This window comes from Somniosus microcephalus, chromosome 6 (genome assembly GCF_052327205.1).
Source record: "Somniosus microcephalus isolate GS21.2 chromosome 6, FLI_Smic_1.0, whole genome shotgun sequence".
Lineage (NCBI taxonomy): Eukaryota > Metazoa > Chordata > Chondrichthyes > Squaliformes > Somniosidae > Somniosus > Somniosus microcephalus.
This window is the reverse complement of record NC_140992.1, coordinates 162669529-162695965: the sequence shown is the minus strand read 5'-3', so window position 1 is coordinate 162695965 and position 26437 is coordinate 162669529. Positions and strand designations below refer to the sequence as shown.

At 43.0% G+C, this 26437-nt stretch overlaps 1 protein-coding gene across 1 annotated transcript; it reads left to right on the top strand.

Moving 5' to 3' along the window:
* Positions 1-1204: 1204 nt before the first annotated feature.
* Positions 1205-24798, top strand: LOC147116157 (tyrosine-protein phosphatase non-receptor type substrate 1-like). The gene is made up of 5 exons (XM_085992011.1): positions 1205-1214; positions 1378-1698; positions 3606-3914; positions 22898-23008; positions 24623-24798. Exons 1-5 carry the CDS (start codon positions 1205-1207, stop codon positions 24796-24798), a joined length of 927 nt encoding a protein of 308 aa, XP_085848137.1.
* The last annotated feature ends 1639 nt before the right edge of the window (positions 24799-26437 follow it).

Genomic DNA, 26437 nt, shown 5'->3' with positions numbered 1-26437 from the left:
TCCCTTTACCGCCGGCGTACTCTGGCTGCAGTGTGTACTATCCACAGCACGGGTCGTCCTTTCAATGACCAATCTAATAGATGTTTGCATCTGATGGTCACCCTCCCCTGCCGTTGTTAAGACCACGTTTCATGAGATCATTTTCAATGAGAACAGCTTTGTCACCCACAAGCCATCAGTTGACATGATTTTACTACCTGAAGTGGTCAGGGACTGTTAAAAGTCAATGGATGAATCATAGTGACAACTGTTAGCATACCTCACATTGAACTGTAGGACAGTCTACAGGTTGTCACACACAATCTGTACATTGAGAGACTGGAAACGTCTCCTGTGGAATAAAATGATCTCTTAGAGGAAGAGCATCATGTCAGCCTAGGTCACAAAACCAACCCTTTGGTCTTGTGGATAATGGCCTCACCGAGACTATGTGATGACCTGGTGGTGGAAGCTACTTTCAGGTCTGGCTTCTTATGTAGAGATTCTTTAGTAAGTGCAGCCTCCTCAGACATATCTCTTGAGTGCCATCTTGGAAGGAAGATTTATCGAGATGTTATCGTTCTCCTTTGATGGCAAATGAAGCTTGCTTCCCTGTAATGCTCTTCCTCCTGCTCTGGTTAAGACACTGTACAGAAGAATCCCCTTTGAAAACCCATTAAGTGAAGCATACATGACTTCGAAGGAAAATATTTTCACCTACCCCAAAGACCATACAAAGACAAATCGAAGGCCGGCTTGCTTTCATAAATTGCTAACTTATTGATCGTTCTTGTGGAACCAATAACGCCTTTTAAAAAGTTACTTCCACCTCGATTCCCGGCTGCAGGTATCGATCCCAGCGTCAGATGGGACAAACCTGGCATGAATGACGGCTTTAGAATGGTTGGTGTCGTCCTGTAACACCTGTCATTTCCTTATCACTGCCAATAGGGGTGCCGGTCATTCTTACCACCCCCTCCACTTCTAACAACACGCACAAGGGCCGGTATTTCATGATGTCCGATTCCCACCGTTAACTCCCCCCAGCACAGATTGGGCAGGTTTCGCGAATAACTTCAGGGGAAATTCTACATCAGGATGTCACGTTTCAGTGCGACGTATTTCATACTCCGGCCGTCCAGTTCACGGTCTGTCGCTCCGAGTGATCAATTGGTTCAGAATGTTGGCCAGTGCTGTACTTCAGTGCCTCTCTGTTCTGGGGATCATGTCCACAGGTACCTGCTCCTTCTATACCTTGCTTTCTCGCTAAAACGCATAGTTGCTTAACTTCCATTTGATGTTTCATTGTCCTCTGCACACATTGCCTGACTCACTGACACTCGCACTTTTTCTCCTATAATATTCTCACTAATTCGGTTTTTCTTTTCTTTCCGATAGGCTCCTGTGAAACTTCGCTCAAAGTGACACAGCTCCCTGAAAGCGCGAGCGCAATCACGGGTACAAGCGTTTCCTTTCATTGCTCGATTCCCTTCTTTCAAGACGGACCACGGGTGAAGGTATACTGGTGGAAACAAGGTGATAATAAATATCTAAGCACAGGACCTGATGACAGAAAAGTAATTGGCTCCAAAACTAAATTCAGCGGCTTCCTTCAGATAATCAATGTGAGTGTCCAGGACTCGGGAGTATTTTATTGCACTGTCGCCCATCGAGGCAGAAGAGTTGGAAACGGAACGGGATCCAATTTAGCTGTCTGGGGTAAGTATAAAAGAAACGGGGAATGAGATCCCTGTGACTGTATTATTTCACTACAAATATATCCAGCGGATCAATCATACTTTGGAATTGTTTGCATTCTACACTGTTTCACAGTTCGCAGCCTTGTTCATTTATACTTTGAAGGATTTACTTTGGAACTCAAATTCCAATTGTTTTATTATATATATAAATTGTACTTATACGGAAGACTGATAGCGTTACATATAGACGATTATTTCAATACTTCCCTATTATTAAACAAATCGATTGTCGTTTTAATTTTGTGGATAGTGTTACAGGCGCTGTATCGGAGCGACTGCTCGTTATTCACCCTCCCTATTGTCCTTTCCGTTGAAGTGAATGGAGTAAAATATCACTATAACAATCGGCCCCAAAAGTTAAACTAGAGTTTAAGATGTTAACAGATTCATTCTAAGATTTAAGAGCACCATCTGTATAATAAACTCGTAGAGATGAAAGTTGCAGTATAAGTGAAGAATGGATCCATCCCTCAAGAAGTATCTGGGCTGCAACGATCTACGTGGAGTAGGTTTTTAATTTGTGTGAGAATGTAATTCGGCTGATGGCGAATCGGCAGCCCGCTTTCCATTTCTTCCGATTTTAAACTCTATTGACATCAATGGAAATAAAAATCGGTAGAGATGTTAAACCGGACTGTCGACTTGCAATTACCCGTGTTACACTCTCGTACAAAATCGAATCTATCCCTTGGTGCTTATCTGCTGCCATCTTTTTGAAGGGGTAGGTATTCAATTTGCAAATCCAGAGTAAAATTGGAGTTAGGATTGGGCCAGCAGTTATAGAAACCACCCATATCAGTGAAAATGAAAATCCAGGATTTTATAAGCGCTGGCCCATAGGGGACACCAAGCCAGCAAGAAGAAAATCTCCCCCACTGTTAGCCATGGCTCACTGGTGTCACCCTGCCTTGGAGTCAGGAGGTCGTTGGTTCAAATCCCACTCCAGATACTTGAGCACTTAATCTAGGCTGACATTTCAGTGCAGTGCTGAGGGAGTGCTGCACTGTCGGAAGTGCCATCTGTCTGAGGAGACCTTAAACCGAGACACCATCTGCCCTCTCAGGACGCAAAAGATCCTATGACACTATTCCAGGAATAGCAGTGGAGTTTTGCCAATATTTATCGCTCAGCAATACTACTGAAACATATTATCTGATTATTTACTTCGGAACTCTCTGTGGAACCTTGCTGTGTGCAAATTAGCTGCTGTTGTACTGGCATACCAACAAAGACTACAATGCAAAAGTACGTCATTGTCAGTCTTGGATTGTGAGGGCTGACCTTTACTCTTGGAGTACAGATTGGCGTGTTTATAATATAATGATCCATATATTGAGAGTCTTGAAATTCGGCTGTAAAACCTTAACCAGGTTTTAAATCGGCGAAAATATAAGACCCCCGGTTAAATGTACAGAATATAAATTCAGCAAACTTTCTCAATTGCGTAAGTCACATTATTTGCTTCATCCAAGGAGCCATATAGAGGGAGAAGCAGACTGTGTTCCTTACCCTTATGGAAATGGACTGTGATGTATTTTAATGTCGTGAATTTAGATCAGATACATTCAAGAACAATACTTCCTTGTGCTAATTGTTAAAGTTGTGAAGATGTTAAAAACCTGAAGAATTAGCACTGATTAATAATAGAATACAACAGAAAATTATGTAGCGCAAATGTAATAGAACATGACAAAATTGATCCACAAATAAAGAGGGACACATGAACAGCAGGTTTAGATTTAGAAGATGCCGTTACCTATGTCCCTACTGATAGCGCACAGAGAAAAATGTCCTATCACAAATGCAACGATGGGTTGGTAACTTTGAATGATGTCCAAGTAAAGTTCTTTTCCTCCACTTTTCTAGTTCCGCCAACTCCACTGAAAATTGTCTCTCTGGAACCTGAAAAGGATTCACCTGCGTCTCTGACTGTACTGTGCACAACATCTCCCTTTTACCCGCAGAGTATCAGCTTCACCTGGTATAAGGATGGCAACATAATTACAGCAAGGTTACATAACATTAATCAATCCAACTCCGACGGACTATATGAAGCTTCCAGCCGGTTGGAAGAGACGCAAGCTGTCCAGACCGGGACCGTTTATACCTGCCTGGTGTCTCACAGTACCCTCAAAATTTCAGCCACGGCCACCCACGTTGTCAACTACCCCACAGGTAAGATTGTGGATCCCTGTTATCCTGCAGACAGAGCCGTTGTTGAGACTCTTCAGGTTGGACAAACTGTCCTTTCTCTGTAGTTATTCTACCCCGGCTCTTTCACCTGGTTTTACATCCATAAAAGTGTAGGGCTCCTGGTTGACTTTGTTCACTTTTAATCAGGTTTAATTCTGTTCAAAGAGCTCTACAATTGCTGCTCGTGGTCTCCTGCCTTATGGGGCGGCTCCTCCTGCAGTCCTGGTGTCACGGCTCAGATGTGGCACTGACTCTTGGGGCAAGAGCGGGCGGTAACTCCGGCCGACAGGTTGTTGCAGAATCGCTGCCTCCTGCGTCCCACAATCTGTGCTCAGTCCGCTGAAAACTGTACTTGTAACAACAGCTATTAGACACAATGCAAAGTTAAAAATTAACCGTTGTCACTTTCAGTCGCAATCTTATTATCAACAAGAAAGCAGATTAAAATGAGTTTTGAGAAAATAGGTTTTTCATAATACTAGACTTTCGTGAAAAAAATACAAAATGGCAAACATTGATTTAAAATGTCTTTGTTTATTGAGACCACGTGTTTTCTGAGAATGCTTTTCAGACAGGAATCCATTACGTATAGTTGTTGTTGGGTGCCAATTTGGACATATTCTTAATATTTATATAATTTACATTAATATTTTAGATCGTGCCAACAGCTCCCGTGTCTTACTGATTTCCAGATGTGCATGGGTTGGACTGGTATTTCTAATGGTGGCGCTGATTATTGCGAAGGGATGTTAATTAAAGAAAAGTAAAGGTAATAAAAAAAAATTTTTACTTATAAAATTCTGGAAGAGAATTTAATAAAGATTACCTGCAGATTGCATAGAATTAGATAGAAATTGTAACACGAAACGGGCCCTTCAGCCTAAACACTGCTTATCCTCCAGCAGTGTCTAATCCCATGGGTTCACCAGCTTCATTTATCTCCATTTCCTTCCATCTCCCAACCAACCTATTCTTAAATATTGGCATGGTCTCTGATTCATCTATTAACTTCGGTAGTGCATTCCACATCTTCACAACCCTCCGTGCAAAAAGGTTTATTCTCCTCTCTTACATTCCATCCTATATCTGTATAGGCTCGTTCTAGACCCTTCAATCACTGGAAACAGTAATTTGGCGATGGTGTAAAATTGGCGATATTGGATCAGTCCGATTTTCCTTCATTGGAAAGCAAAATCGGGCGAGGTGTATAATGGGCAGCCGATCGCATATCATCCCTTTTACACTATCGCCAAAATTATGTCTACCTAACCTATCCCATCATTCATAATAGTAAACATATCTAATGATCCCATAATCTTCTCTGTTCTGACGAAACAGTCGCAATTTTTAAAAGTTGGTGCAGAGGGGAGTTTATTTGGGTAACTGGACAGTTCAAGGGGCTGGTATTCTGTTGGAGGAACAGAACAGCGATGTGCTACTATTACACTCAACTCATGGTCTAAAAATTCGGGGGTTAACATCACCTATTACCCGCAAAAAAGTTGCGTAAAGTGGGTGGCTGCTGCTCTTTCGCCAGATGGTGTCGAGTATCGTGGCGTCCTCCATTTTCCCAGTCCCGACGCTGCTGCCGGTAAGATCCAACTCCCTGAAAATTAAAATGAGGGAGAGGTAACATCGCCGACTTAACGTCAGCACGGCGAACTTGGAACTTAGTGCTGAGTTCAGCGCTGGATCCTATGCTTCGAGGTAAAGTTTGCAGCAGCCTGAGAGTGGCGCTGTCAGCACCTCTTAAAGGGACAAATACATCTTTCAGGTAAGTTTGCATTTAAGCCTTTGGACTTTGATTCTTTGATTTTATTGAAGTAATGGCTTGCTGCAATACATGTTAAAAGTTTTTTTTTAACTGTGTAGGGAGTGCTGCTGGATGCTTGCAGGACAGCTGAGAAGACAGAAAATGCTGCAAATACTCAGTAAGTCAAGCAACATCTGTGGACAGAGTAACAGAGTTCACGACTCAGGTCAAGATGCTGCCTGATCTGCTGAGTATTTCCAGTATTTTTGGTGTCATTTTAGATTTACTGCATCCACTCGCCAAGGGACGAGGAAGACGAAGTAGAGGAAGATGAAGGAGAGGAAGAAACAGCATAGGAAGAAATCGAAGAGGATTATGTTGAAAAGGAGGAAGCCAAAGAGGAGGAAGCAGACGTAAGGATGAATCCCAAATAGCCCCATTCTAGCCAGGATATCCCAGATGGAATCATCCCCTTGCGGTATCAGTGACCACAACCCCAATTCCCCCATCAACATTAGTCCCACACCTTACCTTCCCTCTGTTATTGACCATCACGGCGTCCACTTGGCTATGATGGTGAAATAAAAACCACCACAAAGCAAACTTTCCAATCCACGTATATATACATCTATCCATCCAATGTGATATCAAGATATCGACACATCACCCTTATGCATTCTCCTAGTGACTGACTTGTGTGTGCCTTTGCCTATCCTACTGATTCCACGCAGTGCTACCCCAGTGGCTGCAGCATGGCTGGTGGAATGCTGCTGACTTTCAATGGGGGACCCTACAGATGGCCGTGCTGGTCAAACTGGAGGAGCTGGTGGCTGGGAGTGTCAAATCAAGAGACGGTGTTCCTTCTTCTTCACTCTCCTCTCCCTCTTCTTGGCCAACCATTGGCTGGGCAATCTGCATTTCTTTGGTGTGTGAAATGAAGAAGGCACAAGGGTGGATTTGTGGTGAGGGGAGGGCAGGAAAGCAAGAGGTGCATGCCAGAAGGAGGATCATGTATGAGGATACCAGCACTTTGTATTCTTTCTGCCCCGCCACTGGCCAGGGGCTCAACCATGCCCCTGCCAAGAATGTAAGAAGTCACACAACACCAGGTTATAGTCCAACAGCTTTATTTGAAGTCACAAGCTTTCGGAGTGCTGCTCCTTTGTCAGGTGAAGTGGAGAGATGCATAAAGACACAGCTTATATAGTCAGAGAATAATGTCAGATGTTTACAGGTAATCTTTCTAACTGCCATTTATCACACCTCGGCAGAGAGATAATCACAGCAATCAAAGGTGTGAATGGTGTCCAAACAGGTCAGTTAGGAAAACATTACATCAAAGAACAATGAGGTGGGGTCACAAGGGGTCAAATGTTGCAGATGCTGGGGTCTGTGTGAAGAACAAAGAAAGAGACAAAAAACATTTTTTTTGCTGGAAATCACAGCAGGTCCGGCCGCATCTGTGTAGAGAGAACAAGCCAACAATGACTCGAGTCTGGATGACCCTACGTCAGGTGGGGTTACATGTAGCGTGACATGAACCCAAGATCCTGGTTACTATGCCATATTCTTCGCAGCCTTCAACATGTCATCGATGACGATGAACACCTCGCTAAGGCCATCCCCAAGCCTCCACTACTCACCTTCAAACAGCCGCCTAACCTCAAACAGACCATCGTTCGCAGCAAATTACCCAGCTTTCAGGAGAACAGCGACCACGACACCACACAACCCTGCCACAGCAACCTCTGCAAGACATGCCAGATCACCAACACAGATACCGTCATCACACGTGAGGACACCACCCACCAGGCACATGGTACATACTCATGTGACTCGGCCAATGTTGTCTACCTCATACGTTGCAGGAAAGAATGCCCCGGAGCATGGTACATCGGCGAGACCATGCAGACACTGCGACAACGGATGAACGGACACCACACAACAAACGCCAGGCAGGAGTGTTCCCTCCCAGTCGGGGAACACTTCAGCAGTCAAGGACATTCAGCCTCTGATCTTCAGGTAAGCATTCTCCAAGGCGGCCTTCGAGAAACACGACAACGCAAAATCGTCGAGCAGAAAGTGATAGCTAAGTTCCGCACCCATGAGGGCAGCCTGAACCGGGATCTTGGGTTAATGTCACGTTACATGTAACCCCACCTGACGTAGGGTCATCCAGACTCGAGTCGTCATTGGCTTGTTCTCTCTACACAGATGCGGCCGGACCTGCTGTGATTTCCAGCAAAAAAAATGTATTTGTCACTTTTTTTGTTCTTCACACAGACCCCAGCATCTGCAACATTTGACCCCTTGTGACCCCACCTCATTGTTCTTTGATGTAATGTTTTCCTGACTGACCTGTTTGGACACCATTCACATTTTGATTGCTGTGATTATCTCTCTGCCGAGGTGTGATAAATGGCAGTTCGAAAGATTACCTGTAAACATCTGACATTACTCTCTGACTATATAAGCTGTGTCTTTATGCATCTCTCCACTTCACCTGACGAAGGAGCAGCGCTCCGAAAGCTTGTGACTTCAAATAAAGCTGTTGGACTATAACCTGGTGTTGTGTGACTTCTTACATTTGTCCACCCCAGTCCAACTCCTGCATCTCCACACCTGCCAAGAATGGCCTGCACTGTCTCCTCCAAGGGGGTTAGGTGAGGGTAGGAATGGGAGATGTGCCTCGTGATTGGTACAGATTGTTGGTAGGTGAGTGATTGGTGGGGGGGGCGGGAGTATTGCATTGAGAAGTGTGTGATGCTAGTGATGCAGTTGGTAGGAGATAGCTTTTGAAGATGCATTCACTGACCTTGACCAGTGGTCTGATGTTATGAATTTCTTTCGGCACTGGAGCCAGGTGGTGGGGGCAATACTGCTGGCATTGACAGCCCCGATCATCTGGTCTCACATACTTCTATCTGGTGGACCTCCTGGCCACTGTGGGTAGAGAAACTCTCTTGCAGTGTTGACCCCTTACACAAAGCTGAAATTTTGCGTGTGAGACCCTGGGTGCCTCTTCCCTGGCTTGCTGAGCCATTTGTGTTAGTGCTGGAGCACTTCTCCCATTTTTGGAGGCTCGGAAGGGAATTCAGCTTTAAGAGCTTGAGACTCCCATTTGGGACTTCTTTATAATGTTATTTTTTAAGGCAGTAAGGGCCAAAAACTTCATTTTTTCACTTCATTTTTATTTGTATTAGTTCAGAAGGCATTGCCCTTTTAATTTCCCTCAATGCCAAGCGAGCTCTGCTGCCTCGCTTCCAGACGCTCGTAACTCTCGTGGCGGCAACGAATTTTTAGCCCTGTACATCTTAAGATAGGAGTGCCCTCTCCTCACCGCCCACCCCCCCCACCCCCCGCCCAGCTTACATAACGAACGCACAATGCAACAACTCGATAATCTGACAGAGTGAGATGAATTAAATAGAGTGGGACGAGGCTCAGGTGGATTATAAGCACCGGCATAGACCTGTGCGGCCGAATGGCCTGTAATGTGCAGTGAATTTTATATAATTCTATGTAATCTTGAATATGGATTTGCATCACTATTGCTGCAGTCTTGGGTTCGGATATAGAACTGTCGCAGGTAAATTGGTAACAAGCGCACGTCTGAATCCAAACAATTCGTGAACATGTGAAAGTGAACATAATTTTAAATTTTACATTAAATCTACCAGTTATGTTCTAATAAGGGGGCACAACCGCGGATTAAATGATTCACTGGAAAATATTGAACTCCATTCATTACCAGGAGCCGAGAACAGTGAGGAGACACCAATCCCTCGGGAACAGCCGGTCTGTTTATTTCATTGATCCTAACTTATGTCACATGTAAAGATGTAACGTTATTTTCAGAATCAGCTGAGAACGTTTCGATCATTTTCATGCAAGAACATGTCCTGCCTTACTCCAAAGCTCCAATGCGTTTCCCTCCAATACCGTGTCTGGAAAATTCTCCCAAATATGTCTGTGTCTTTCAAGCAAGTGTTTTCCTTATATCTGTTCTCGATTTATTTCCCTTCACATCGTCTGCTCCTCGGCAAAGACTGGAGGAATAATCCGCTCTACAGTATCTAAATCATTGACAATTTTACATAAGTTACGAGATTCTGAACCACATTATATACAGTTTGGGAAGATACAGCGTCTCGAAACTTCCTCCTATTTCACCCTATTTACATTTAGCATCAGCCTTGTTCTTTTTTTTCTCACAGTCCTGTATTCATATTTCTTTTTTCAGTTTTAGTGGAAAAGTAAACTTAATATTCTAAGTGTGGTCCACAAGTTAATGTTAAAGCTTTCACGCGACCTCCTGTATTCCAGCTGCTGGTTATATATCCCAGAATTCTATTACAATAGCAAAATCCTGCGGATGCTGGAAATCTGAGATGATAACAGAAGATGCTGGAAATACTCAACAGGTCAGGCAGCATCTGTGGAGAGAGAAGCACAGTTAACGTTTCAGGTTAATGACCCTTCGATGACTCATCGATCTGAAAGGTTAACACTCTTTCTCTCTCTGCAGATGCTGCCTGCCCTGCTGAGTATTTCCAGCATTTTCTGTTTTTATTCCAGAATTCTATTAGCTGATCAAGGGCCTGGATATTGCAAGTGGTCTGTCTATGGTGAGACCCAGACCCTTTCTCAATCGCTCTGTGCTGATTTACTTCCATGTAGTGTATAATTGGTACACCAATGTTTGGACTATTTACAAAACTTCACATTTACTAGTATTAATCTTCTTAAACCATCTAATCGTTCGCGCTTATTTCTGCAACAATCGCGAGCTGTAACCCTGTTTAACCTGGATTGTTCTGCTCAGTGAGAAATAGGCCCGTTCTTTCGCTGTGATTGAACAGTAACGGACGGCTAATGCGATCGGGTTTCCCGAATCGTTAAATCCCTTGTCACAGGAGCTTTTTTTTGTTTGTTAATTTAAATGGCCCGAATATCAGCTCCCGCCGACCGGCGATTTCCCTGTCCGCTCTCCCTGTCAACAACTCTGAACCGGGGTCCGCTCAATTGAAGCAACAACAGAAATAAATACCTATTTTGTATCTCAGTTGCTGCAGAGAAACGCGGATGCAAAGCCGCCCTCCGATGCAATAGAATTGACCAGTTCCAAAAAAAACCTCCAGGGATAAACATTAAAGGAGAAACAGCACCCGGCTCTGAATCAGAACAAAGAGGCACAGATCACCCACAATTAAACAAAAAATGCATCACGGTGCAACAAATAGGATGAATCTGGCTTGAGTAATCGGGCAGTTTTTATAATGGACGCCCGATTCGCAACGCCACTTTTACGCCTGGCAGCATGTTGGATATCCAATCCACTGTGTGCAGTCTGGTCTGGTTATAGCAGCTCCGGGCCTTTTTATTGTTATGTTCTTGTAATTCCACTAACAGAATCTGTAATCCAATGTTACCCGCTATTAACAGAATTTACACATGATGAAGTGTTAACATTATGAGTTGTGACTGTTTATAACCTATTTTACTCATTTGTGTTCAGCAAGATTAAACTATTTGTAATAATTTTTGAACACCGTGTGTAGTCCAATCATTCCTGACACCTGGGCGTGTTAAATTTGAAGCAAACTATCAGTTAATGTTCGAGAAATGTGCAGTACTAACTTTCAATCTCAAACATGGTTTCATAATATTGCTAAGAAATGTTCTGTCTCTTATGTGACTGTCCTTTCCTAAAATGCCTAACAGAATAAATCGCAGAGAACCTGGCGAAAAAACGAATTATTATACCCTGTAACACATGTCGCTTTCAGGGGAAATATTTTCTGGTAGCTTTATGCGAGGGAATGACTAATGGTTCTTTTCTAAAAGTTGTTGCACCATATTGTTGCACAAAGCGCACGCAGAAAATTTATCCGAATTTTTTAATTAAAAATATCCATTAAACAATTATACTAGTTGTACACATCCTGGAGACATGTATGTTGGAAATCTTGGAGAGTTAAGGGTTAACAGTCAAATTTCTTTGCATCTTAAAGCAACAGGCTTTCCAAGATATGAACAGGATGACTTTGAAGTGTCGTGAGGTGAAAGCATGGCTTGTCTTCTGCTATGTAAAGTGCTTGTGTAAGGAAATAAGTGTTAGTAATAAAATGTCATTTTAGTTTTCAGGTAGCAAAACGGGTAGTGAGTCCTTATGCTAAAGCTAACAGTAGTTAAAGGAAGTCTTGTTTAAAGGAAGTGGTTCTGAGGTAAACACGGGCAAACTGTTTGCATACATAGTCTGTTTTCAGAGGATTTGGGAAATAGATAGGTCATTTTGATATTTTCCTTTGATGTAGTCAAAATATTATATGGTGTATAAAGGAGGATGGTTTTCAACAGTTTGTGAGAGTGTGCTCGAAAGATACAGAAACCGAATATCCAATCTCTGTATACAGTAAAGGCCGATCACATTTATTCTGTATCGTAATATAGGAAGCATAGAAACATAGGAACAGGAGTAGGCCATTCAGCTCCTCAAGCCTGTTCAACCATTCAATTGGCTGACCTGGATCTTAACTTCATCTACCCGCCTTGGTCCCATAACCCTTAATACATTTCCCCAAGAAGTATCTCAGTTTTCTCCTCATAACTGTAATTTCTAACCCCTGGCACCTCGGTGGATCCATTCTGTAGGCTCTCCATATGATTTGAATGTCTGGGCAAAAGTATCGTGCTTCCTCAAAACGTGTTGTTGTGAACCAGAGGAGAAAGGAGATTGCCTAACACCAATGCTTACCCATAAATCGTTTAGAACCAGTTGTTTAAATCGTGTAATAATGCTGATCATGAATATTGTAATATCCTGATTGTGAAACAGGATTTTTTTGCTTTTGTTTGGTTCCTTCAGCTCGTGCAAAATCAGCTGCACAGTAAAGTATTTCAGGAACAACAGATTAACAACCCAAGCTTGGCTTCAGTCATATAGTCATAGAGTTATACAGCGCAAAAAGAGGCTCTTCGGCCCATCGTGTCTGCGCCAGCCTTCAAGCCCTGTCTATTCTAATCCCATTTTCCAGCACTTGGCCCGTAGCCTAATATGCTATGGCGTTTCAAGTGCTCATCTAAATGCTTCTTGAATGTTGTGAGGGTTCCTGCCTCTACCACCGTTTCAGGCAGTGAGTTCCAGATTCCAACCACCTTCTGGGTGAAAAAGTTATTCCTCAAATCCCCTCTAAACCTCCTGCCCCTTACCTTCAAACTATGCCCCCTGGTTATTGACCCCTCTACTAAGGGGAAAAGTTCCTTTCTATCTACCCTATCTAAGCCCCTCATAATTTTGTACACCTCTATCAGGTCCCCTCTCAGCCTTCTCTGCTCTAAGGAAAACAACCCCAGCCTGTCCAGTCTCCCTTCATAGCTGAAGCGCTCCAGCCCAGGTAACATCCTGGTGAATCTCCTCTGCACCCTCTCCAATGCAATCACATCCCTCCTATAGTGTGGCGACCAGAATTTCGCACAGTATTCCAGCTGTGGCCTAACTAGCATTTTCTACAGCTCCATCATAACCTCCATGCTCTTATATTCTATGCCTATGCTAATGAAAGCAAGTATCCCATATGCCTTCTTAACCATCTTATCTGCCTGTCCTGTTGCCTTCAGGGATCTATGTACATGCACACCAAGTTCCCTCTGATCCTCTGCACTTTCTAGGGTGCTACCATTCATTGTGTATTCCCTTGCCTTGTTAGTTGCCTTTCCAAAATGCATCACCTCACACTTATCAGGGTTAAATTCCATTTGCCACTGTTATGCCCATCTGACCAACCCGTCTATAATGTCCTGTAGCCTGAGGCTTCCCTCCTCGCTATTTAGCACTCCACCAATTTTCGTGTCATCTGCGAACTTACTGATCATACCTCCTACATTCATATCTAAATCATTAATGTACACTACAAACAGCAAGGGACCCAGCACGGATTCCTGCGGTACACCACTGGACACAGGCTTCCAGTCACAAAAACAACCTTCGACCATCACCCTCTGCCTCCTGCCACGAAGCCAATTTTGGATCCAATGTCCCAAATTGCCCTGGATCCCATGGGCTCTTACCTTCTTTACCAATCTCCCATGCGGGACTTTGTCAAAAGCCTTACTGAAGTCCATGTAGTCTATATCAACTGCAGTAACCTCATCCACACATCTTGTCACACCCTCGAAAAATTCAATCAAATTGGTTAGACATGATCTCCCCCTGACAAATCCATGCTGACTATTCTTGATTAATCCTTGCCTCTCCAAGTGGAGACTGATTCTGCCCCTGTGGTGATTATTCTTGTTTTGTAAGAAGTATTGTGATTTGTTGTCTGTTTCCTGCCATTGAGATATATGCTGTAAACTCATTGGTGGTTGATGTCATGTGATTTGTGGTGGCCATCTTAAATTCAGTTCTCTACAGCCTTGGTTGGGACTGGGTGTTGAAGATGTGCTGCTGTGTTTTTAAGGTTAATAAAGCCTAGATTTAGAAAGGCAAATCTACTCTTCATTTCAATTTATTAACCTTTTGTTAGAATGGAGCGATATCTTCAACCGGAACGATTTAATGCTGACCCTAATTCTGCAGGAGTGGATGATAAATGGAAACACTGGTATCGTACATTTAAAAACTTTTTGGGTGTGTTGGATCAAGAGTCTCTAAATAAGTTGAATATACTGATCAACTACATTGCTCCGGATGTGTATAAGTATATCTTGGAATGTGAAACTTACGAATTGGCTATTGCTACATTGGAAAAGATTTTTGTTAAACCAAAGAATGAGGTATTTGCACGTCATCTTCTATCTGCCCGTAGGCAGCAGGTGGGAGAATCTTTGGATGCTTATTTACAAGCACTTCGGCGCCTTGGTGCTAACTGTAATTATAAGGCCGTGTCGGCAGAAGAATATAAGGTTGAATCGGTACGGGATGCTTTTATTAATGGATTACTGTCTAGATCAATTCGTCAGCGGTTATTAGAAAATAAGACTTTGGATCTCAAGGGTGCTTTTGAGCAAGCCTCTACATTGGATTTGGCTCAGAGAAGTTCAGATTCTTACGCTCTTTTTAATCGGCCTGCGACTGTGGTTTCGGCAGTTCCGGATGAAAAGGAATTATGTGGACTTAATAGGCATGGTTTACCAGATTCTGAAACAGTTTCTACTTCGGCTGCTGTTGCCTCTAGGATTCAGAAGTGTTATTTTTGTGGGAACGCCCGGCACCCTCGTCTGAAGTATCCTGCTCGGGAGGCTGTGTGTAGTAAATGTGACAAGAGAGGTCACTATGCACGTGTTTGTAAATCAATTGCCTTCTCTGTGACTATTCAGCCTTTAGATAGGGCATTTATTGCATCAGTTTCTGCTGCCTTTGCTCATGGCCTAAATAAAGCTATAGTTATGGCCCAAGTTAATGGGTTAGAAGTGAAGGCCCTTATAGATACGGGCAGTACTGAGAGTTTTATAAGTCTTCAGTTTGTGAAGGAGAAGCGTTTGAAAATTTTGCCTGTTACTTATCAGGTGTGTATGGCTCAGACGTCTCTCACCTCACAAGTAGCTGGTTGTTGCCTTGTGAAATTAATTCTTCTAGGTAATACGTATACTGATATACGCCTATCTGTTTTGCCTAATCTCTGTGCAGATATTTTGATTGGTCATGATGTGCTTCGATTACACGAGTCTCTCAGTCTTTCTATTGGAGGAACTAAGCCACCTTTATCTATTTGTGGATTAACTTCTTTATCCATTTCTCCATTATCACTTTTTTCCAATTTGATGCTGGATTGTAAGCCAATTGCTACCAAGTCAAGAAGGTATAGCAGTCAGGATAAAGAATTTATTAATTCTGAAGTTCAACGTCTTTTATTGGAAGGAATCATTGAACCTAGTTGTTCGCCCTGGCGGGCACAAGTAGTTGTCACCACTAACGAGAGACATAAGAAACGAATGGTGATAGACTACTCTCAAACTATTAATAGCTATACTCAATTAGATGCATACCCTTTGCCTAAGATTGATGAGCTTATCAACAAAGTATCTCAGTATAAGGTTTTTAGCACTTTTGACCTAAAGAGTGCTTATCATCAGATTCCTATTGTTAAGAGGGATCAACCATATACGGCCTTTGAGGCTGGTGGAAAGCTGTATCAGTTTTGCCGAGTACCATTTGGTGTTACTAATGGTGTTGCCTGTTTTCAACGGGCAATGGATGCTTTTACAAGTGATAACTCTCTCTCTGACACCTTTTCATATTTAGATGACATCACGGTGTGTGGCAAATCATGGGGTTACGGGGATAGGGTGGGATATGTGTTGGTGTAGGGGTTACGGGGATTGGGTGGGATATGTGTCGGTGCAGGCTCGATGGGCCGAAATGGCCTCTATCTGCACTGTGGGGTTTCTGTGATTCTGTGAAATCAAGAGTGGAGCATGATTCTAATTTAGAAAGATTCCTTCAAGCTGCGGAAAAAGTTGGTTTAACTTTCAATTAAGAGAAGTGTATCTTTTCGACCACTGAGGTAAATCTACTGGGGTATATTATCTCGGGAAACAAGATTAAACCAGATCCAGAACGCCTGCGACCATTGATTGATTTACCTTGTCCTACTAATTCTAAGGCTTTGCAACGAGTTGTTGGACTGTTTTCTTATTATTCTAATTGGATTGCAAACTTTTCACAGAAGATCCGGCCCCTTATTCAGGTTACGACATATCCTCTATCATGGGAGGCCAGGACGTGTTTTGATAATTTCAAAAAGGATATCCTTGGAGCAGTTGTGCATTCTATTGATGAGCAGGTTCCCTTTGTGATTGAGATGGACGCTTCCAATTTTGCAATTGGGGCTACTCTGAACCAAAATGGAAGACCTGTGGCCTTTTTCTCACGTATTTTGAACAATAGTGAGAAAAGACACTCCTCAATAGAGAAAGAGGTGTATGCAATAGTGGAAGCACTGCGTAAATGGAGACATTATTTATCGGGGTGACATTTTACGTTGGTAACTGACCAAAAATCTGTGTCCTTTATGTTTGATGTCAAACATTTTGGAAAGATCAAGAATGATAAAATAATGAGGTGGAGGATTGAGTTGGCATGCTACCATTTTGATATAGTTTACCGTCCGGGGAAGGATAATGTTGCTGCTGATGCGCTGTCGAGGGCTTATTGTTCTGTGATTCACGGAGATACGCTTATTAATCTTCATAAGGCTTTGTGCCATCCTGGTGTTACGAGGATGATACACTTCGTACGCAGTAAGAATTTGCCCTTTTCAGTTGAAGACGTCAAGCGGATGACTTCATCATGTTCTATCTGTGCTCGGTGTAAACCGAATTTCTTTAAGCCTCAACGAGCTCATCTTATAAAGGCTACTTCTCCTTTTGAACATTTGAGCGTTGATTTTAAGGGGCCTCTTCCTTCAACGACTCAGAATCGATATATATTTACTGTTGTGGATGAGTTTTCAAGGTTCCCTTTTGCTTTTCCTTGCGCAGACGTATCAGCTGCTACAGTTATCAAATGTCTGACTCAACTTTTTGTTATCTTTGGGATGCCTGCGTATATCCATTCGGATCAGGGAAGTTCTTTTATGTCTTCCCAGTTGAAGGAATACCTCCAGAGTCGGGGAATCTCTACTAGTAGAACTACCCCGTATAATCCCCAGGGTAATGGACAGTGCGAACGATATAATGGGGTGATTTGGAAGGCAGTTATGTTGGCTTTGACATCCCGGAACCTTAAGAATACACAGTGGGAAATGGTATTGCCTGGTGCCCTGCATTCCATTAGATCATTGCTTTCAACGGCTACTAATGTGACCCCCCATGAAAGGCTGTTTAACTATCCACGGAGATCTACTACGGGATATTCGGTACCTTCATGGCTTACTATGCAGGGACCTGTGCTGCTTCGACGCCATGTTAGATTGTCAAAATATGATCCTTTAGTGGAGGAGGTGGAGCTGTTGGAGGCAAATTCCCAATATGCTCATATTCGATTCCAAGATGGGAAAGAAAGTACTGTTTCAATTAAAGACTTGGCTCCTTGTGGTGGCCAGCCCTCTTCTGAGGATATTAACAATAGTCATGATTCAGATAATGTGGATGTCGTCACAGATACTATGAATATTTCCAATCCTATTGCAGATAATTATAATTCTATTAGTCAGCCCTCGATGGATGTTCATGACTGTCCCAGTTTACCTCCTGATGGGATTTCTAATCCGGAAACCGTTGATAATCGGGGATATGGATCGCCTTCCTGCAGAAGATACTTCCGTGTCTCCTGGTGTGGGAGGGCAAGGAATTTCACCAAGGTTAAGAAGGTCGACACGAACAAGATATCCGGTCAACCGATTGAAAATGGACTTTTAAAATAATTTGATAGTAATGTTTTAAAATTGTTGAAATATTATATTTGTATTGTTTTAGTTATAAATAATTAATTGTAAATTGTAAATGCTACTTAGGTTGGAGTATGTTTTAAAAGGAGGGGTGAATGTGGTGATTATTCTTGTTTTGTAAGAAGTATTGTGATTGGTTGTCTGTTTCCTGCCATTGAGATATATGCTGTAAACTCATTGGTAGTTGATGTCATGTGATTTGTGGTGGCCATCTTAAATTCAGTTCTCTACAGCCTTGGTTGGGACTGGGTGTTGAAGATGTGCTGCTGGGTTTTTAAGGTTAATAAAGCCTAGATTTAGAAAGGCAAATCTACTCTTCATTTCAGCCCCTCAGAATTTTTTCCAATAATTTCCCTACCACTGATGTTAGGCTCACTGGCCTGTAATTCCCTGGTTTATCCCTACTACCCTACTTGAATAAAGGTGCTATGTTAGCTGTGCTCCAGTCCTCTGGCTCCTCCCCTGTGGCCAGAGAGTTTCTGAAAATTTGTGTCTGCAATCTCCTCTCTTGCCTCACGCAGCAGCCTCGGATACATCTCGTCTGGGCCTAGGGATTTATCCACTTTTAAGCCTGCTAAAACCGCTAGTACCTCCTCCCTCTTAATACTAATTTATTCAAGTATATCACAATCCCACTGCCTGATTTCTATGCCTATATCATCCTTCTCCACAGTGAACACAGGTGCAAAATATTAAATTAAAACCTCACCTACATCTTCCGGCTCTACACATAGCTTGCCACTTTGGTCCCTAATGGGCCCTACTCTTTCCCTGGTTATCCTCTTGCCCTTAATATACTTATAAAACACCGTGGTATATTCCTTTATTTTGCCTGCCATTGTTTATTCATGTCCCCTCTTCGCTCTCCTAATTTATTTTTAATTACCCCCCTGCACTTTCTATACTCCTCTAGGGCTTCCATTCTTTTTAGTCCTTTGTATCTGCCAAAAGCCTCCCTTTTTTTCCTAATCCATTATTGTATATCCCTTAACATCCAGGGATCCCTGGGTTTGTTGGTCCCACCCTTGACCTTTACGGGGACATGTTAGCACTGTACTCTCTCTATTTCCTTTCTGAATGACTCCCACTGCTCTGATGTGGATTTTCCTACAAGTAGCTGATCCCAGTCCACTTAGGCCAGATCCTTCCTTATCATTCTAAAATCGGCCTTCCCCCAATTTAGAACCTTTATTTCTGGTCCATACTTGTCCTTTTCCATGGCTACCTTAAATCTCACCGAAATTATGGTCACTGTCACCGACATGCTCTCCTACTGACACTTCTACCACTTGCCTGGCTACATTCCCCAGAAATTAGATGCAGTACCGTCCCCTCTCTTGTAGGACATTCTACATGCTGGCTCAAAAAGCTCTCCTGGATGCACTTTAAGAATTCTGCAACCTCTAAGCCTTTCACACTCTGACTATCCCAGTTAATATTGGGGAAGTTGAAACCCACAACTATTATTACCCTATTATTTTGACACTTCTCTGAGATTTGCCTACATATCTGTTCCTCTATCTCCCCCTGACTGTTTGGGGGCCTATAGTACACTCCCAGGAAAGTGCTTGCCCCCTTTTTGATTTTAAGTTCTACCCATATGGCCTCATTAGAGGAACCTGCTAAGATATCATCCCTCCTTACTGCAATAATTGACTCCTTGATTAATATTGTGACACCCCCTCTTTTACACCCCCCTCTGTCTCGCCTGAAGATTCTATACCCCGGAATATTGAGTTGCCAGTCCTGCCCCTCCCTCCACCATGTCTCTGTGATAGCAACAATATCATACTCCCATGTGTTCATGAACACCGTTAATTCATCTACTTTGCTCGTAAGATTCCTTGCATTAAAATAAATGCCATCCAGCCTTGCCACACTCCCTTGTGCCATTACATACTTACTCTGCCTTCCAGACTGACTTGATTTTTCCTCTATATTTGGCTGTGCATCACCCCCTACTATAGCTCCACTCCGTATCCCATTCCCCTGCCAAGTTAGTTTAACCCCCCCCCAACAGCACTAGCAAACCTCCTCGCAAGGATGTTCATCCCGTTCCGGTTCGGGTGCAACCCGTCTGACTTGTACAGGTCCCACCTTCCCCAGAAACAGACCCAATGATCCAGGAAACTAAAGCCCTCCCTCCTGCACCAACTCTTCAGCCACGCATTCATCTGCTCTATCCTCCTATTCCTATACTCACTAGCACGTGGCACTGGGAGTAATCCAGAGATTACAACCTTTGAGGTCCTGCTTTTTAATCTGCTTCCTATCTCCCTAAATTCTTGTTTCAGGACCTCATCCCTCTTTCTATCTATGTTGTTGGTACCAATGTGAACCACAACCTCTCACTGTTTGCCATCCCCCTTCAGAATGCCCTGCAGCTGTTCAGTGACATCCTTCACCCTGGCACCAGGGAGGCAACATACCATCCTAGAGTCACATCTGTGGCCGCAGAAACGCCTGTCTGCACCACTCACTATTGAGTCTCCTACCACGAATGCCCTTCCACTCTTACTCCTCCCCCTTGTGCAGCTGAGCCACCCACAATGCTGTGAACTTGGCTTTGGCTTCACTCCTCAGAGGAACCGTCACTTTCTCCGTTTTCCAACACAGACAAACGGTTGTTGAGTAAGATGCACTCTGGGGCTTTCCTGACTACCTGCCTGCCACCCTTCTTCTGACTGGTGGTCACCCATTCCCTCTCTGACGTCACTTTCTTAAGCTGTGGGGTGAGCACGTCTAAAAACGTGCAATCCATGTAAGTCTCAGCCTAGCGGATACACCGCAGTGCCTCCAGCTGACGCTCGAGCTCCGAAAACCAGATCTCAATTTGGCCAAACCGTTGGCACTTACTGCATATGTGGTGAAAGAAGCATCTAGGAATTCCCACATGCTGTGCAACGCACGGGACTGAGGTCCCCTGCTATACCTTTAATTAAAAAACTCTTACCTCGAATTTAAACTCAGATTCTCGCTCTCCTGAACTACCTTAACTATGAATTACCTTAAAAGAAATAAACTTAAAATTGAAGAAAAAAAAGCACTCACCCCCTGCTCACCAATCAGCTTCTTCCCCTGTGCTGGCGTCACTTTCTGTACTGTGATGTCACTCTCGAATTCTGCCGCCGCTCCCGCTGCTGCCGCTGCTTGACTGGGCCTGCTGTCCTGTGAGGATTTTTTTGATCTCTCTCCTCCACTCCCGCTCCTTTTAACCCCACCGCTCTCCCTATGCTCTCGGGCCTTGGCTCACCACTCTCTCTCCTCCGCTCCTGCTCAGGGGGTTATCGTTTTCCTCTCCCCTTCTTTTCACACTTGGCGCTGCCCTGCTCTCTAGCCTTATATTTCATTTGAGAACATTGGTATCTGCTAACAACACTCCAAACTCATCTCCCTGAGAAGTGTACATTTCCCAAAACCTGTAAATATCAAAGATCTCAATAAAGAGATCCGGGCAGTGAGATACTGATCTCCCCCAACCCTCCACCCGCATTCCCACTGGGACTATAGATTTTTCTACGTTCTGGAGACATTTCGTTAATGTATTCATATACTAACCAATGAGCAGTATTGTGAGCGAGACTACCAGACTGTCATGGCTGTTTAATATACATTTCACTACACAAACAGGCAATATAAGTTAGATGGATGTGATCTGATATTCTACAAATTCTAGGGCATCAAGATTTCTATGAGCTGCCACTCATTAGTCAATCCTAACTGCCAACCAGGGGATAATCAAGAAAGTGGCTGTGAGTAATGAAGTTGCAAATGCTCAATAATGGATCATATGTATTATGGAGGTGAAATTGTGGGTGGAGGCTTCCCGCGGGCGACTATCTCTGAACTGTAAGTAAAATCCGCACTTAACTGATAGCCCCGGATCTACGAATACTCGCGCTCCTGGGCCTGCAGGCGTACGCCTGCCTAAAGGCCCACATATTCCGGGGGCGCATGCGGTGCACAACAGTCCCAGGGATCACGTGTGCCGGCCCAACCAATCAAGAACGGGGATTCCCATTATGCTTATGATGATTCCATTTAGGTACGGAATCCCCGTAAGCATAATCGGAATCACATAAGAAATACATTTTCACAAAACCTAAATAAAAATTAATTATCACTTTTTTGAAATAAATTAAAATGCAATTTAATTAAATATTTAAAACAAACATTTCCTTTTAGAAAAATAAATTAAACATTTTAAGGGGTCCGAAATTAACCTAAACTAATATTAAAGTTTTTGAATGTTTAAATAATGTTTAAAATGTTATTTTAATGTTTATTTAAACCCATACGTTGGTAAAAGAAGGCCTTATGCCTACTTTTACGAGGCGTAAGAGTTTCATGGGCATTTGCCGGGTAGTAGTTGGGCAAATAGCCCAACATTGCGCCAGCGAATGTCCATTTCCTTCGGATCGTACATCTGTCTAGCTGAAACTTAACAAGTTCCGGGTTTTCACGCATGCGCATTTAACCAGTGATCTGCAGATAATGCCAGGACAAATTTCATCTCTTAGAAATCGGGAGTGAGGCAAAACGGCCTTTCAATACACTATCGGCTAAAATCACAATTGGCCGCTGATATCAACAAGAAAGCAGGATAAAGGCACGGTAATGCCGAAACAAATATTGATCAAGCATGAAAACATTAAACATAGCACAGCACTTTTTATTTTGTTTCATCAAACTATACAGTAAATATAAAAACACTAAAATAGCAACAATTGATTGAAATGTTTCTGATCTTTTAGGCTACATTCTTGTTGAAATGTGCAGTGTACTACCTCATATTTATACATTTCATCTAAATCTTGAAGGTGGTGAGATAAACTGTTACTTGCTGATTTCTGCATGTGCAGGGGGAGGGTCGATTTTCCTGGTGTTGGCTCTCATCATTGGGAAGCGATGTCACTTAAAGAAAAATAAAGGTAAACTGGCCCAAAATTTGCGGTCGGGTTGACGGTGAACTGGCAGTGTTCCACCTTTGAAACTGGCCGCAACTTCAGGATTTGGCAGGAATGCAGGTGGAAATCCCAAAGTTGCGGTCAGTCATTGACAGCTCCGTCACAGGCTACGCTGTGCCCACACCCTCAACAGAGCCAGCAATCCGTGTAATCAGCCAAATCAGGGAAAGTGATGAAAACTTCAGCTCTTCTGCAGTGAGTACGCTGTTAAATTCCCCACTGAAAGTTAAACCCAAAGGGATTAGGTGCAACTGGGGTTTTCACAGCATTATTACTGCTAAAGTAATTTTAAGGGCCTCGAAAACTACTTTTAATTTTGTGTAATATGAAATTAGTCCATTTTAATAAAAAATGATTTTTTTAAAGAAATCTTTCCAAAAATGTTTTATCAAGTTTGGCAATCTTTATTTCAGGTTTTCAATTCACCATCTGAGAGTCCCAATCTTTGTTTTCCTCCCTCGAACTATTTTTTAAAAATTAGAATTTTAAGAGCTTACTCATTTCCTTTTTCACTGTCTGTGAAATCTGTGTTTTGATTGCCTGCTCAGACAGCTAGTTGACGTCACAGCAGTTTGTAGAAGGGGAACCCCATTATAGTTCATTGATTTGAATTGCACCGTGGGAAACCCGAAGTTCTGGACACATGGATTGCAATATCTTTGTGGGAAGCGAACTTCGGGGCCAGTAGCGAAAACCTTCACTTCGCTGCTGACCGCAAATTCCGGGAATTATTTAGTATTTCTACTAAAGTAAGCACAACTTTCAAACCGGGAGCTGCAACTTCCGGTTTCATGTAGGGAGAAAGTTAGGTGATTGGAAATGAACAGGTATTCATCCTAACTTATTTCAAATGTAAGGATATACATAAGAACATTTTAATCTATTAAATGCCATAATTGGCCCCATTTTATTCTGTCGCTCTAAAGATACATACAGAAATAGTGCAAAGGGAGAGCAGCACTTACGCAACACACACATGGAAACATTTTTCATTATCTGTGACTCTAGGTCAGAGGCATCCGAATTACAAGTGACCTGTGTATTGTGAAGTAAGGTGTAGTTTAAAAGATACCATCAGCTGCATTGAATAGTAAAAAAAACCTGCTTTTACCTCTTGGACCCAGCGTATGTTGTGACATCGTACCAGCATAGTCTATAATTTTGTACCCATTAACTGACTAACTAAACTACCTAAATCCAGAAAACGCGAGTTATCAATGACAATTTCAGAATATGAATTCAGTTTAATAAAACCTGTAAACAAAAAGCTGGTATTAGTAAAGGTGACCACAAAGCTGTTGGATTGGTGTAAAACCCAACTGGTTCATGAATGTCCTTTGTGGTAGTAAACCTGCCGTCCTTACCCGGTCTGGACTATATCTGACTCCAATCCGACACTAACTTGGTCGACTCTGAACTTCCCACTGAAGTATCCTATCAAGCGATGGGCAATAAATGTTGGCCTTGTCAGCAATGTCCGCGCCCTGAGAATGAATAAGAAACATGACAGAATTGATGGCTGGCCGTGCCAGTGTGCGACAGTTTGCACCACTCACAGATACTTTTTTTATTATGCAGCGGTTGAACACGAAAAATGGCGAGAAATCGGCATAACCTTCAGTTGCCTCATTTACCCATCACAGCATCCAACTTGGACAACCCCAATGTCTTTGCCTCCAACTCCCAGACGACCAAGCAACCATGGAGAAGCTTGTCGGAAAATTGCAGGTTATAATGCTCAATTTCACAAATAATCTAAATGGTTTTATCACTATTTGCTGCAGCAAAAATGTAACTTCAAGTATATAAACCTTGCCAGTTGCAGGTTATTGCCCCAGACTAGTCCTACCAGTGGACTACAAGAATGAACTATCATCCCTTATTTTTGAGTTAATTGGATTGATTCCACCACTTGGGCACTGAAGGTGCTGGCATGGCATGCCGGCCGGCAGGCTGTGGGCCCATAGTGACTGAATTTGCTTCCAATAATTTAATGGATGGTCTTTTGACCCGCGATTCTTATGCCAGCTTGCATCGTTCTGTGCAGCAAGTACCCAAACAAGGTATCTGTCGTAGCATAGGATTATAGACTCATACAGCATAGATGGAGCCCATTCGGTCCATCGCGTCTGTGCTGGATCTTTGGAAAAGCTATCCAATTGCTTCCACTCACCTGCTCTTTCCCCATATCCGTGCAAATTTCTCCTTTTCGAATATATCCAATTACCTTTTTAAAGATAGTATTGAATCTGCTTCCACCACCATTTCAGGAAGTGCATTCCAAATTATAAAAAATTGCTGGATTTTTGCCAATTATCATAAATCTATGTCCACTAGTTACTGACCCCACTGTCAGTGGTAACAGTTTATTCTGATCTACTCTATCAAAACCCTACATGATTATCAACAACTCTATTACATCTCCCATTAACTTTTTCTGCTATAAGGAGGACAATCTGACTTTCTCTCATCTCTCCACATAACTGGAGTCCCTCATCATCAGTACCCATTCTGGTGAATCTCCTCTGCACCCTCTCCAAGGCCTTGACATTCTATCTAAAATGTGCTGCACAAAATTGGCCACAATACCCCAGCTGAGGCCTAACCAGTGATCCATAAAGGTTCAGCATAACTTCGTTCCTTCTGTATTCTATGGCCGGAATTTTCCCGTCGCTGAGCGTGCGGGTTTGGGGGCAGATCGGCAGTTAAACTCAGGGAAATTGACAGCGTCCCGGGAACCCGCCGTCATCCCATCGACTTCTGCATTTAACTCGGGAGTGTTTGGAGATGCGCCACGGACCCACTCGGGAGAGGCGGGCGACCTCATTCAAGTACGTAAATGCTTGATGAGAGATCCTTAAGAGGGTTTTTACCAGCAGCTGTTGGCTTTAACTTCAGGAGCATGGGTTTCATGCACCTCGGGAACCTAACCTGTGAAAGGGAGGTGGAAGCTCAGTGGCCAATGTGCGAGTCCATTAATTGAGAGTTGGGAAAAACACATTACACCTGATTATTTGACTAATGGAAAGGATCTTGCTGGCTCAATTTTATGCAGAGATTTAGCTGTCAGCAGTTTGCAGGCCATTTCTGTAACCTTGGAATCCAACCCCACTGTAAAGTCCACACCTCAATAATACACAGACTTCGGGAGAACAGTTTAACAGGTACTTTACTGAACAAGAGTCAGCTTGAAACTGAAACTACAGAAGCCTGCTAGGGCCTTTTATACAGGGGTGGTCACTGCCAGTACTGCAGTCTAAGACCAGTTATTCCCTTAAAGGTACATACACAACAATTCCTCCCCTTTTAGATAAACAGTACATAACATTCATTTAACAACTAAATAATAATTAATTACAATTACAATTTTCTCAGTAATATATACATCAACTG